The 13,639-nt window shown below is 49.4% G+C and overlaps 1 protein-coding gene across 1 annotated transcript; it reads right to left on the reverse strand.

Annotated features, from left to right (window-relative positions):
* Nucleotides 1-3,283: 3,283 nt before the first annotated feature.
* Nucleotides 3,284-4,840, reverse strand: LOC142530690 (uncharacterized). Its single transcript, XM_075636505.1, has one exon. The coding sequence runs from the start codon at nucleotides 4,838-4,840 to the stop codon at nucleotides 3,284-3,286; it is 1,557 nt and encodes a 518-aa protein (XP_075492620.1).
* Between the last annotated feature and the right edge of the window lie 8,799 nt (nucleotides 4,841-13,639).

The raw sequence follows: 13,639 nt of genomic DNA on the forward strand, positions 1-13,639 counted from the left end.
CTGATCTCCGCCGGAAGCACGGCTTCATTTCCATAGACCAGGCTGAAAGGCGTCTCCCCCGTGCCTATCTTAGGAGTAGTCATGTATGACCAAAGCATGCTGGGGAGTTCCTCCACCCAATTACCTTTTGCGTTCCCAAGTCTGGTCTTCAGGCTCTGCACTAAGGATCTGTTAGTGACTTCCACTTGGTCATTGCACTGAGGGTAGGCCACAGAGGTGAAGTGCTGCTGGATCTTCATCTCTTTACACCAGGCTTGGATCCGGCTTCCTTGAAATTGTCTTCCATTGTCAGATATCAACTTCCTCGGGACCCCGAACCTGCAGACAATGTTCTTCCAGAGAAATTTGAGTACCTCATTTTCAGTTATCCTAGCCAAAGCCTCAGCCTCCACCCATTTTGAAAAGTAATCTATAGCAACAAGCAAGAACTTTTTCTGAGCTGGGGCCGTGGGAAAAGGTCCCACAATGTCGATCCCCCATTGGTCAAACGGGCAGGCTGCCACAATACTCTTCATTAGTGTCGCCGGTTGATGTTGGAGTTTAGCATGACGTTGGCAGCTGTTGCATGAGATGACGATGGCTAGATCGTCTTTTAACATAGTGGGCCAGAAATATCCGGCCAAGAGTGCCTTTCGCGCTAGAAAGTAAGATCCCAAGTGATTTCCGCAACAGCCTTCATGAATCTCCCTTAGCACATAGTTAGATTGCTTGGGACCCAAGCACTTGAGAAGAGGCCGAGAGGCTGACCTCTTGTAAAGAGTTCCGTTGACCAGTATAAACCGAAGGCTCCTTCGCTTCATCCTGTATGCCTTTTTTGGATCTTCGGGGAGCACTCCATCTTTCATGTAATCCAATAACTCGGCGCGCCAGTCATTGTCTTCGAGCTCAGGAGAGGGGTAGTGCAAAGGACTTAGTTCTACTTGGACCACCACCTCTCTTGATTTCCAACTGTGGAGTGAGCTTGCCATTTTTGCGAGGGAGTCGGCTCCCTCATTCTCCTCCCTGGGGATCTGCTTAAAACCCGGTTCTGTAAAGAGTTTTTTAGCCGCCTCCACCGCTTTTACGTATTCTATCAGTCTTTCATTCTTGATATCATAGGATCCATTCATTTGGTTGGCCACCAGCTGAGAATCAGAGAAGATGTGGACCCGAGCAGCTCCGACTTGCCGTGCTGCTCTTAGACCCGCTAAGACCGCCTCGTATTCTGCCTCATTGTTGGATGCCCTAAAGTCTAGTCTCACAGCTAACTTTAGTTCATCCCCTTTCGGAGAGATCAATAACACATCGACTCCACTGCCTTCATTGGTGGATGAACCATCCACATATACTTTCCAAAGATCTTCTATATCAACATGCAAATTCTCAGCAAGAAAATCGGCCAAAGCTTGTGCCTTTATTGCGGTCCTGGGTCCATATTGAATGTCATATTCTCCCATTTCGGTGGTCCATTTCACCAACCTTCCCGAGATATCAGCATGAGTCATTATCTTCCCGAGAGGACTGTTAGTGAGGACCATAATGGGGTGAGATAGAAAGTATGGCCTCAGTCTTCGAGCGGTTGTGACCAAAGCCAGAGCAAGCTTCTCCACAACTGTATATATGTGCTCCGCTCCTTTGAGGGCATGAGAAATGTAATATACTGAGCTTTGTTCGGTGCCTTTCTATCTGACCAAGACTGAACTGACAGCCATCTCAGTGGCCGAGAGATAGACATATAATGGTTCCTCTGAGGCTGGCTTGGCTAATATGGGGAGCTCCGCCAAATGCTTCTTTAGATCATCGAATGCCTTCACGCATTCTTCATCCCACTCGAACTTCTTAGCTTTCCTGAGAACTCGGAAGAAGGGCAGATTTCGATGCGCCGCTCTTGAAATGAATCGAGACAAAGCGACGATTCTCCCGGCAAGCTTCTGGACCTCCTGGAGATTCCCAGGAGGTGTCATAGATTGAATAGCTTTCACTTTCTCAGGATTGGCCTCAATTCCTCTTTCCGTTACCATGTATCCAAGGAACTTTCCACTTCTGACCCCGAAAGTGCACTTTTGGGGGTTGAGTTTTAGCCCGTAAGATCTTAGAGTGGCAAAGGTCTCGCGGAGGTCCTCTATGAGATCGGTTGAATTCTTGGACTTTATAAGAATATCATCCACATAAACTTCCACATTTCTTCCGACCTGAGCTGAGAAAACTTTGTCCATGAGCCTTTGATAGGTGGCTCCCGCATTTTTTAAACCGAAAGGCATCACCACATAACAGAACGTCCCTTCGGAGGTGATGAAACTCACTTTGTCCTGGTCTTCCTCTGCTAGGGGGATCTGATGGTATCCCTGATAGGCCATCCATCAAACATAAGTACTGATAACCTGCGGTCGAGTCAACCAGTTGGTCTATCCTAGGCAAGGGGTAGCAATCTTTTGGACAAGCCTTGTTAAGATCTCTGAAGTCGACGCACATTCTCCATTTTCCGGAGCTCTTGGGGACCAGGACAACATTTGATAGCCATGTTGGGAAAAAGACCTCCCTAATGTGCCCTGCCTTAAGGAGCTCGTCTACCTGTTCTTTTATTACTTTGTCCTTCTCGGGACCAAAATGCCTTTTCTTCTGTTTGACTGGCCGAGCTTCAGGAAATATATTGAGGCGGTGTTCCATTATCCCGGGGCTGACCCCACGGAGCTCTTGTGAGGACCAAGCAAATACATCAAGATTAGCTTTCAAACAGGTCAGCAGATCATGCTTAGTTCCGGGATCAAGATCAGCCGCCACTCTGACGCTCTGTTGGACCCCTATTTCTACTGTTTCTGGCTCTTCTTCTGATGTGAGCTGAACCTCTTTTTTGGAGGTCACATTTGGTTGGGTCACAATCATCCCCACCTCGATCCGAGCTCTTTTGACTTCCTGCTTTACCTCATCTACATAACAACGTCGTGAGGATTTCTGATCTCCCCCTACGACTCCCACTTCATTCCCCACAGGATATTTCAGCTTTTGATGGTAGGTGGAACTTACAGCTCGGAAATCGGCCAGGGAAGGTCGGCCAAGTATACCGTTGTAAGAAGAAGGGGCATCCACCACAGTAAAACATGTCATTTTGGTGATGTGGTGCGGTCCCGTCCCTAAAGATAAGGGGAGCATGATTTGTCCAATAGTTTGGACCGCATGTCCTGTGAAGCCAAATAAAGGCGTAGAGATATGATCAAACTCGAAACCTTCCACCTTCATTTGGTCCAGGGTTCTTTTGAAAAGAATATTAACTGAGCTTCCGGTGTCAACAAAGATTCTTGCGACGTCAGTTAGCAACGGTAAAAGTGACTAATAAGGCGTCGTTATGAGGCGCCACAACACCTTTCAGATCATCCGGCCCGAAGCCGATGACGGGGTCGTCTTTGGGGGCAAGGTCTAACCCCAGACTCTCCAATCTCCGCCCATGAGCTTTACGAGCTCTGCCTGAATCTCCGTCGGTGGCGCCGCCCGTTATCATATGGATTATACCTCTGGTCGGATCATTAGCAATCTGCTGGACCTGAGGTCCTTGATGTCGCGGGGGGTCATCTCGACCCCCTCGGTTGGGTCGGTTCTCCCGGGGTTGTGGCCTCTGATTCATCCCAGGAGGTCCTCGATCCCTTCTATCATCTCGATACCTTCCTTCTGATCGGGCTAAGAGGTTCTTCATGTGAGGGTCTCTTTGCATGATCCTTTGGACCTTTTCACCCAATTTCTGGCAATCATTCGTAACGTGACCGTACTCTTGATGGAACTCACAAAACTTATCTGAGGGAGGTAAACGCGACCCCTTTTCGACTTGTTTCGGGCGCTCTAACTTCCTTCTTTCGTCGCAAATTGCCATGGCTCTTTCCAAGCTCATGGCCAAGGGGGCATAGGGGAAGGGTCCAGGACCTCGACCCCTCTCCTCTATTCTCTCTGCAGGCCTCTTCCTGCTCGGCTCCACTTTCTCCTTCCCCTTATCCTTATCGCTGGGTCGAGTATCCACTCGCCTTTGCCTCTGTGTGTCTTTCAGGTTCACATATTTCTCAGCCCGACTCAGGAGTTCATCATAACTTTGAGGGGGTTTCTTCACCAAGGAGTTGAAAAATTGTCCCCCTCGAAGCCCCTGCGTGAAGGCATTTACCAAGGTTTCTGTTGTCGCGGCGGGGACCTCCAAGGCTGCACTGTTGAACCGCTTAATGAAGTCCCTCAATGAATCTGCATCTCCTTGTTTCAAACTGAACAATCCCAGGGAGGTCTTCAAGTATCTCTTGCTTGTGGCATACTGGTTTATGAAGAGGGTGCTAAAGTCCCGGAAGCTGGTAATGGAATGTGGTGGGAGCAGATCGAACCACCTCTGAGCAGGTCCTACCAAGGTGGTAAGGAAAACCCGGCATTTGACCCCGTCTGAGTATCGATGGAGAAGGGCGGAATTACTAAACCTCCCGAGGTGTTCTTCAGGGTCAGTACTCCCATCATAATCTTTAATAGTTGGCTGGCGGAAGTTAACGGGGAGGTCCTCATTCAGTATTTCGGGAGAGAGCGGGCTTTCCTTATCCAGCATAGGAGGTCGACCTCCCATCTGCCTGCCAAGCCTTCTGACTTCCTCCCATATGGCTTCTAGATGTTCAGGAGGAGGATTAGGAGGTTGTTGCGGTGGTGGTGATGGGGCTTGATTCCGACGGAGGGCCTCGTCCACAGATCTGTTAATCAACTGGGCCAGTTGGTCTAAGCTAAGATCAGCCATTCTTCCTCCTTGACCCCCTCTGGGACCTCGATTATTGCCTTCGGTACCTTGGTTACCACCTTCATGGCCTCGACCCCCTGCGGGGCCTGTTCTTCTACCTGTTCGTCCCCACATGCCTACGTCAGTTTTTCCCACAGACGGCGCCAATTGATGTTGCTGAAATCGGTGATGCTAACTAGGAGGTCGGATCTTCACTGGTGGAGCTCGGATAACACTCTAGGAGGGGGGCTTGGGGGTCGGATATTCGCCTTGGGAGCTCGGATCGGACACCTCGAAATCAAGAAACACAAACAAGAGTGTTAGAAGGGGGCCGGAAGGTTGTTCCGGCGTAGCCCCTCCGACGCTCAAGTCAGAGAATAGAAAACTGAGAGAGTAATGTGCGTGTTGAAAGAATGTGAATATATGAATCCATTAAAACAATGAACGGAACCTGGTATTTATAGGAGAACAACAGAGTCCTAGTTTGGTAGATTTAGATCCTCAGAATCTCCGAAAGATTTGATTAGATATTGCACCGGATTTGGTTTAGATATTGTGTCAGATTTGATTAGATCTTTAATGGGCTTTACCTTTCTGGGCTTTGATCTTTGTGGGCTACGCACCTAACGTCTGAGTCAGAGCTCTCGTAGGTATGAGCCCGCCTGCCGCCAGGACCTTATGGGAGCTCGGCCGAGACGTCTCCAATAGTCTCGACTTCGCAGCTTTGGAGGTCGGCTCGGCTCCATTTGGGGAGGTCGGCGCGGGAGATCGGCTAAACTTTCTGGATCGACGGAACTGCTGATATGGGAGGTCGGCTGGGATGACCTCCCCCGCTCTTCTGAGTACTGGGCTTCCAACGAAATGGGCCATCGAGAGCGGGCCGAGCCCATCGTCCATCCGGGGGTATCACGAGTCCCCCCTCAAGTCGAGCTGACGTTGAAAACCAGAAGCTCGTAGTTGTATGAGCTCCCGGCGGCCTATGATTACTTTGAGCTCAAAACCATTGAACCGCGCTGAGATTAAGATGACCGAGTGACTGGGTGAGCTGACGTTACAAACCAGAGGCTCGTAGGTGCGTGAGCTTTCGGTGGCCCTTGGCTATACTGAGCTTAGAAGTTTTTAGGCTGTGCTGATCTTTCGTGACAACGTGCTGGTTGTCCTGATGTGAGGGGCAAAACCTCTAGCCGAGCTGAGTCTTTGGCTTCTTTGACTGTCCTGAGCTGTCAGATGAATTTCCTAACTGAACCGTTCTGCTAGGTAAGGCTCTTTGCTATGCTGAGTTGACATATTTCTGTTTGAGCTGAGCTGAGACCCGCGGTCCCTAGCCACATTGGATTAGTCATTCTATGACCTGTTCTGAGCTTTGTGAAGGGCTGAGGCGCGTCATTTTTAGCCCTATAGGCTCCCGACCTAAATATGAACCGTCACTGCCACCTGTCAAGCCAACGGCTAGTTGCACGTTTCTCGAGAAGATCCAAGCCGTCCACATCGCCCGAAATCGATGGTCCGATCTTCTCAAGGTCCCTCTATAAATACCATCCAAACCCCACTCGATCAAACTTTACATTTCGATCTCCTCACCTCGGCTCTGACCCCCCAAAGGAATTCTCCTTTTCCTACTTATTCTAGCTCTCCCAATCCTCAATAGGTATTTTTATTATGGTCTCCCCCAATTGTTCTTCCCTGTCGACCTCCGAGGGGATCTTCCGAGAGGTGGATCAGTATGATCCCCACACGGAGGTCGTCTCGGGGTCAGGTGTGTGTCCCGAGGCTCCGGGGGTCAACCCCCGGTTCGTTACTGGTGATGATGGCGCAGCCCTGAACCAGCTCAGTCTCAGCCACCCCATGGAGCCGATCAGGACGTCTGATCCCTGGTTTGAGCTCCACCCTTCGTGGCTGGATGCCTCGGATGAGCCTCGCATCCGAGCTCTCTCTTATGCCCCCTCTGATTATAATTTTATATTCCCTCATTCCGAGGAGAGGGCGAACAACCCCCCTCCTGGCTATTACACTTTCTATCAGGACCAACTAGAGGGTGGACTTCGATTCCCTCTACCCCATTTCTTCCAAAAGCTCAGCCAATTCTACCAAATTCACCTCGGCCAGTTTACCCCCAACGCCTTCCGTACCTTGTGTAATTATGTAGTTCTTTTCAAAGCCTTAGGTTTCGAAGTTGACCCTATTTCCTTATCCCACTTCTACCTCCCTAAGAGGTCAGAAGAGGGTCCCTTCTACTTCTCAGCTCGGCCAAACTGTCAGTTTTTCGAGGGGGCCCCGAGTTCTAACAAATATTGGAAGAACCACTTCTTCTTTGTTCAACCCTCCGATCAGTGGGACATCTGTTCCCAATAGAGGGTTGTTCTCCCCGAGCTCCCCTGTCCCATCTCGGGCTTCCGTAAGAGTGAGGCTTTTCTGGGGCCCTTCGGGGCCATCCGGGGTCGGCGTTTCCATACCCCCATCCTTCTTGCTGAGGACCTCTTGCGCTACTATGGGCTCAGCTCGGCCAAAGTCATTCCCAAGGGCGATGAGGGTATGGAACTCAGCTCGTCCTAATACTCGCAAAGATTTTATATATATATATATATATATATATATATATATATTTTTGACACGTATATTTATGATAGATCTGACTTCCCCTTTATTTTTTACTTGTGTTAGCAAGTAGAGTCATGAATGCCCTGATCCAAAAGGTTGCAGCCCGCAAGAGGCAACAGGCCAGCTCGGATGCTGTGAGCAAAGGCAAGGTTGTGGTTGCCGAGGCTAGTACTGAGGAGGTCACTGTGGTGGCCGTTACCGAGGCTCTGGAGGCTTCTCAGAGTGCACCCTTCAGGAAGCGCCGTGCCCCGGGCACCCCTGGCCCAGTGGGTCAGTCCGGCAGCAGCGGGGAGCTCGGGCCTTTTCAGAATGAGGCTGTGCCCCTGCGTCAGTTCAGGCCGGACCCTCGCTCCAAGGTCCTCCGTTGCAGATCCAACCTCTACGACATGTACCGGGATGACCTCCGAAGAATAGGGTCGGGGCCCACTTCCCTGGCTGGAGCCATGCTGCGGGACGTCGTCTCGCAGGCTGATGCCGACTTCCTTGAAGAGCTCAATTGGTCGGAGCTCGTCTCTAGGTCAACTTCTGCCAGCGCTGAGGTGATTATCTCTCTTCTCTCTCTCCTTTTTTTTTTGACCGCTCCCTTTGTTTAGGCTGCCTTACTGAATGCCGAGGTGGCCTTCCGGGCCACCAATTTTCGGAAGCAATCCTCCAAGGATACGAGGGCCTTCCAGACCACCTCAGCCGAGCTGGAGAAAAAGTTGGCTGACCTTACGGAGGCCCTGGAGAAGGAAAAGGCCAATTCGAAGAGGCGGGAGGATGATATGTGCCAGGGCTTTGCAGCGGAGGCCCTGAAATTAAAGAATGAGCAACGAGTGGCGGAGGTCCGACTCGAGGCGTCTCAGGAGGAGATTAAAGCTGCTCAGGAGGTTGCCAAGGTCGCTCTTGCCGACCTAGAAAAGGGGTCTGAGGCTTTCAAGGAGGACTTCCTGAAGTCCGAAGAATTTGCCCTTACCGTTGCTGAGAAGGCCCTTGGCTTCATATACGTAGGTTTTGACGGTGCTGTAGCTCAGTTCAAGGAGGCTGGTTACCCTCCGGAAGGATCCTCAGCCGATTTTCTTGATGCTCAAAAGATTGTGGATAACCTCCCCCCGGAAGTCTGAGTAGCTAGGGGCTCCCCACCCCAGGTCCTTTTCATTTTTATTCCCTTTATCCTTGTAATGAATATTAATGAAGACTCATTTCATTATTTCGTCTCTTGTGAGGTTAGCAAAACGCTTAGGGAACAATAACCTGATGACGCCCTGATAGAGATCGACCGTGTTTTTGGAGCTCGGCCTAGAACTTGATAAAATCAATTTAGTGAAATCACTCTGGGCCCTAAGAGATCGGCCCAGAACTCAATAAACTAATAAACCAGTGAGGTCACGCTGAGAGAGATCGGCTGGGCTCCTGGAGCTTGGCCTAGAACTTGATAAAATCAATTTAATGAAATCACTCTGGGCCCTAAGAGATCGGCCCAGAACTCAATAAACTAATAAACCAGTGAGGTCACGCTGAGAGAGGTCGGCTGGGCTCCTGGAGCTCGGCCAGACACAATAAAATAATAAACCAATGAGGTCACACGGAGAGAGATCGGCTGGGCTTCTGGAGCTCGGCCCGACACAACAAACTAATAAACCAATGTCACGCTGAGAGAGGTCGGCTGGGCTCTTGGAGCTCGGCCCAACACAACAATTGGTAAGATAAAACAGCGGTGAGATCGGCTCGGCCATGGGAGCTCGGATCGGACACAATAATATGCCGTGAGAGATGAGCTCGGCCCCAGGAGCTCGGCATAATACTTGGCGACCACTGAACCGTAAAGTTTATGCCGAGCTGAGGTGAGCTCTGGGCTCCTGAACTGTCTGAGGGTGAAAACCTTTTTCATACTTGGCGTAACCAAGATGAGGTGAGCACTGGTGCTCCTGAGATGAGATGAGCTCTGGGCTCCTGAATTGAGATGAGCTCTGGGCTCCTGAATTGCTGAGGGTGAAAACCCTTTTCATACTTGGCGTAACAAAGATGAGGTGAGCACTGGTGCTCCTGAGATGAGATGAGCTCTGGGCTCCTGAATTGAGATGAGCTCTGGGCTCCTGAATTGCTGAGGGTGAAAACCCTTTTCATAATTGGCGTAACCAAGATGAGGTGAGCACTGGTGCTCCTGAGATGAGATGAGCTCTGGGCTCCTGAATTGAGATGAGCTCTGGGCTCCTGAATTGCTGAGGGTGAAAACCCTTTTCATACTTGGCGTAACCAAGATGAGGTGAGCACTGGTGCTCCTGAGATGAGATGAGCTCTGGGCTCCTGAATTGAGATGAGCTCTGGGCTCCTGAATTGCTGAGGGTGAAAACCCTTTTCATACTTGGCGTAACCAAGATGAGGTGAGCACTGGTGCTCCTGAGATGAGATGAGCTCTGGGCTCCTGAATTGAGATGAGCTATGGGCTCCTGAATTGCTGAGGGTGAAAACCCTTTTCATACTTGGCGTAACCAAGATGAGGTGAGCACTGGTGCTCCTGAGATGAGATGAGCTCCGGGCTCCTGAATTGAGATGAGCTCTGGGCTCCTGAATTGCTGAGGGTGAAAACCCCTTTTTCTGCAATAATAATAATTTCTAACACAAAATGCATAATTTTATTAATATATTTGAATAAAGCATTAAAACCTGACGTCCTTGCATCGAAAGTAAATGACATAAAAAACTAAAGCTTCTAACAATATCTAAGCATAATATTTGCGGAGGTGATAAGCATTCCATGGCCTCTTCAATTTTTTCCCTGCCCAGTCTTCTAAGTAATAGGCACCTGAGCTAAGCTTCTCCACTACTTTGAACGGTCCTTCCCATCTTGGATCGAGCTTTCCGACCTTCTCTTCTTGAACCTTCTTCCAAACTAGGTCTCCAACCTGGAAGCTCTTCTGAATGACCTTCTTATTGTAAGACTGGGCTATGCGTCTCTTGTAAGCTTCCATTCTTATGGCCGCAGCTTCCCTCTTTTCTTCCAGGAAATCCAAGTATGCTGCTCGCCTCTCATTGTTTTGCTCATCATAGAATATTACGCGAGGGGTCTCTTCACTGATCTCCGCCGGAAGCACGGCTTCATTTCCATAGACCAGGCTGAAAGGCGTCTCCCCCGTGCCTATCTTAGGAGTAGTCATGTATGACCAAAGCACGCTGGGGAGTTCCTCCACCCAATTACCTTTTGCGTTCCCAAGTCTGGTCTTCAGGCTCTGCACTAAGGATCTGTTAGTGACTTCCACTTGGCCATTGCACTGAGGGTAGGCCACAGAGGTGAAGTGCTGCTGGATCTTCATCTCTTTACACCAGGCTTGGATCCGGCTTCCTTGAAATTGTCTTCCATTGTCAGATATCAACTTCCTCGGGACCCCGAACCTGCAGACAATGTTCTTCCAGAGAAATTTGAGTACCTCATTTTCAGTTATCCTAGCCAAAGCCTCAGCCTCCACCCATTTTGAAAAGTAATCTATAGCAACAAGCAAGAACTTTTTCTGAGCTGGGGCCGTGGGAAAAGGTCCCACAATGTCGATCCCCCATTGGTCAAACGGGCAGGCTGCCACAATACTCTTCATTAGTGTCGCCGGTTGATGTTGGAGTTTAGCATGACGTTGGCAGCTGTTGCATGAGATGACGATGGCTAGATCGTCTTTTAACATAGTGGGCCAGAAATATCCGGCCAAGAGTGCCTTTCGCGCTAGAAAGTAAGATCCCAAGTGATTTCCGCAACAGCCTTCATGAATCTCCCTTAGCACATAGTTAGATTGCTTGGGACCCAAGCACTTGAGAAGAGGCCGAGAGGCTGACCTCTTGTAAAGAGTTCCGTTGACCAGTATAAACCGAAGGCTCCTTCGCTTCATCCTGTATGCCTTTTTTGGATCTTCGGGGAGCACTCCATCTTTCATGTAATCCAATAACTCGGCGCGCCAGTCATTGTCTTCGAGCTCAGGAGAGGGGTAGTGCAAAGGACTTAGTTCTACTTGGACCACCACCTCTCTTGATTTCCAACTGTGGAGTGAGCTTGCCATTTTTGCGAGGGAGTCGGCTCCCTCATTCTCCTCCCTGGGGATCTGCTTAAAAACCGGTTCTGTAAAGAGTTTTTTAGCCGCCTCCACCGCTTTTACGTATTCTATCAGTCTTTCATTCTTGATATCATAGGATCCATTCATTTGGTTGGCCACTAGCTGAGAATCAGAGAAGATGTGGACCCGAGCAGCTCCGACTTGCCGTGCTGCTCTTAGACCCGCTAAGACCGCCTCGTATTCTGCCTCATTGTTGGATGCCCTAAAGTCTAGTCTCACAGCTAACTTTAGTTCATCCCCTTTCGGAGAGATCAATAACACATCGACTCCACTGCCTTCATTGGTGGATGAACCATCCACATATACTTTCCAAAGATCTTCTATATCAACATGCAAAGTCTCAGCAAGAAAATCGGCCAAAGCTTGTGCCTTTATTGCGGTCCTGGGTCCATATTGAATGTCATATTCTCCCATTTCGGTGGTCCATTTCACCAACCTCCCCGAGATATCAGCATGAGTCATTATCTTCCCGAGAGGACTGTTAGTGAGGACCATAATGGGGTGAGATAGAAAGTATGGCCTCAGTCTTCGAGCGGTTGTGACCAAAGCCAGAGCAAGCTTCTCCACAACTGTATATATGTGCTCCGCTCCTTTGAGGACATGAGAAATGTAATATACTGGGCTTTGTTCGGTGCCTTTCTATCTGACCAAGACTGAACTGACAGCCATCTCAGTGGCCGAGAGATAGACATATAATGGTTCCCCTGAGGCTGGCTTGGCTAATATGGGGAGCTCCGCCAAATGCTTATTTAGATCATCGAATGCCTTCACGCATTCTTCATCCCACTCGAACTTCTTAGCTTTCCTGAGAACTCGGAAGAAGGGCAGACTTCGATGCGCCGCTCTTGAAATGAATCGAGACAAAGCGGCGATTCTCCCGGCAAGCTTCTGGACCTCCTGGAGATTCCCAGGAGGTGTCATAGATTGAATAGCTTTCACTTTCTCAGGATTGGCCTCAATTCCTCTTTCCGTTACCATGTATCCAAGGAACTTTCCACTTCTGACCCCGAAAGTGCACTTTTGGGGGTTGAGTTTTAGCCCGTAAGATCTTAGAGTGGCAAAGGTCTCGCGGAGGTCCTCTATGAGATCGGTTGAATTCTTGGACTTTATAAGAATATCATCCACATAAACTTCCACATTTCTTCCGACCTGAGCTGAGAAAACTTTGTCCATGAGCCTTTGATAGGTGGCTCCCGCATTTTTTAAACCGAAAGGCATCACCACATAACAGAACGTCCCTTCGGAGGTGATGAAACTCACTTTGTCCTGGTCTTCCTTTGCTAGGGGGATCTGATGGTATCCCTGATAGGCATCCATCAAACATAAGTACTGATAACCTGCGGTCGAGTCAACCAGTTGGTCTATCCTAGGCAAGGGGTAGCAATCTTTTGGACAAGCCTTGTTAAGATCTCTGAAGTCGACGCACATTCTCCATTTTCCGGAGCTCTTGGGGACTAGGACAACATTTGATAGCCATGTTGGGAAAAAGACCTCCCTAATGTGCCCTGCCTTAAGGAGCTCGTCTACCTGTTCTTTTATTACTTTGTCCTTCTCGGGACCAAAATGCCTTTTCTTCTGTTTGACTGGCCGAGCTTCAGGAAATATATTGAGGCGGTGTTCCATTATCCCGGGGCTGACCCCACGGAGCTCTTGTGAGGACCAAGCAAATACATCAAGATTAGCTTTCAAACAGGTCAGCAGATCATGCTTAGTTCCGGGATCAAGATCAGCCGCCACTCTGACGCTCTGTTGGACCCCTATTTCTACTGTTTCTGGCTCCTCTTCTGATGTGAGCTGAACCTCTTTTTTGGAGGTCACATTTGGTTGGGTCACAATCATCCCCACCTCGATCCGAGCTCTTTTGACTTCCTGCTTTACCTCATCTACATAACAACGTCGTGAGGATTTCTGATCTCCCCCTACGACTCCCACTTCATTCCCCACAGGATATTTCAGCTTTTGATGGTAGGTGGAGCTTACAGCTCGGAAATCGGCCAGGGAAGGTCGGCCAAGTATACCGTTGTAAGAAGAAGGGGCATCCACCACAGTAAAACATGTCATTTTGGTGATGTGGTGCGGTCCCGTCCCTAAAGATAAGGGGAGCATGATTTGTCCAATAGTTTGGACCGCATGTCCTTTGAAGCCAAATAAAGGCGTAGAGATATGATCAAACTCGAAACCTTCCACCTTCATTTGGTCCAGGGTTCTTTTGAAAAGAATATTAACTGAGCTTCCGGTGTCAACAAAGATTCTTGCGACG

The sequence above is a fragment of the Primulina tabacum genome, chromosome 17, assembly GCF_025594145.1.
Source record: "Primulina tabacum isolate GXHZ01 chromosome 17, ASM2559414v2, whole genome shotgun sequence".
Lineage (NCBI taxonomy): Eukaryota > Viridiplantae > Streptophyta > Magnoliopsida > Lamiales > Gesneriaceae > Primulina > Primulina tabacum.

What these genes read in the sequence shown, in the direction of transcription:
- LOC142530690 (XM_075636505.1), bottom strand. Translation starts at nt 4,840, where the DNA reads ATGTGGGGACGAACAGGTAGAAGAACAGGCCCCGCAGGGGGTCGAGGC.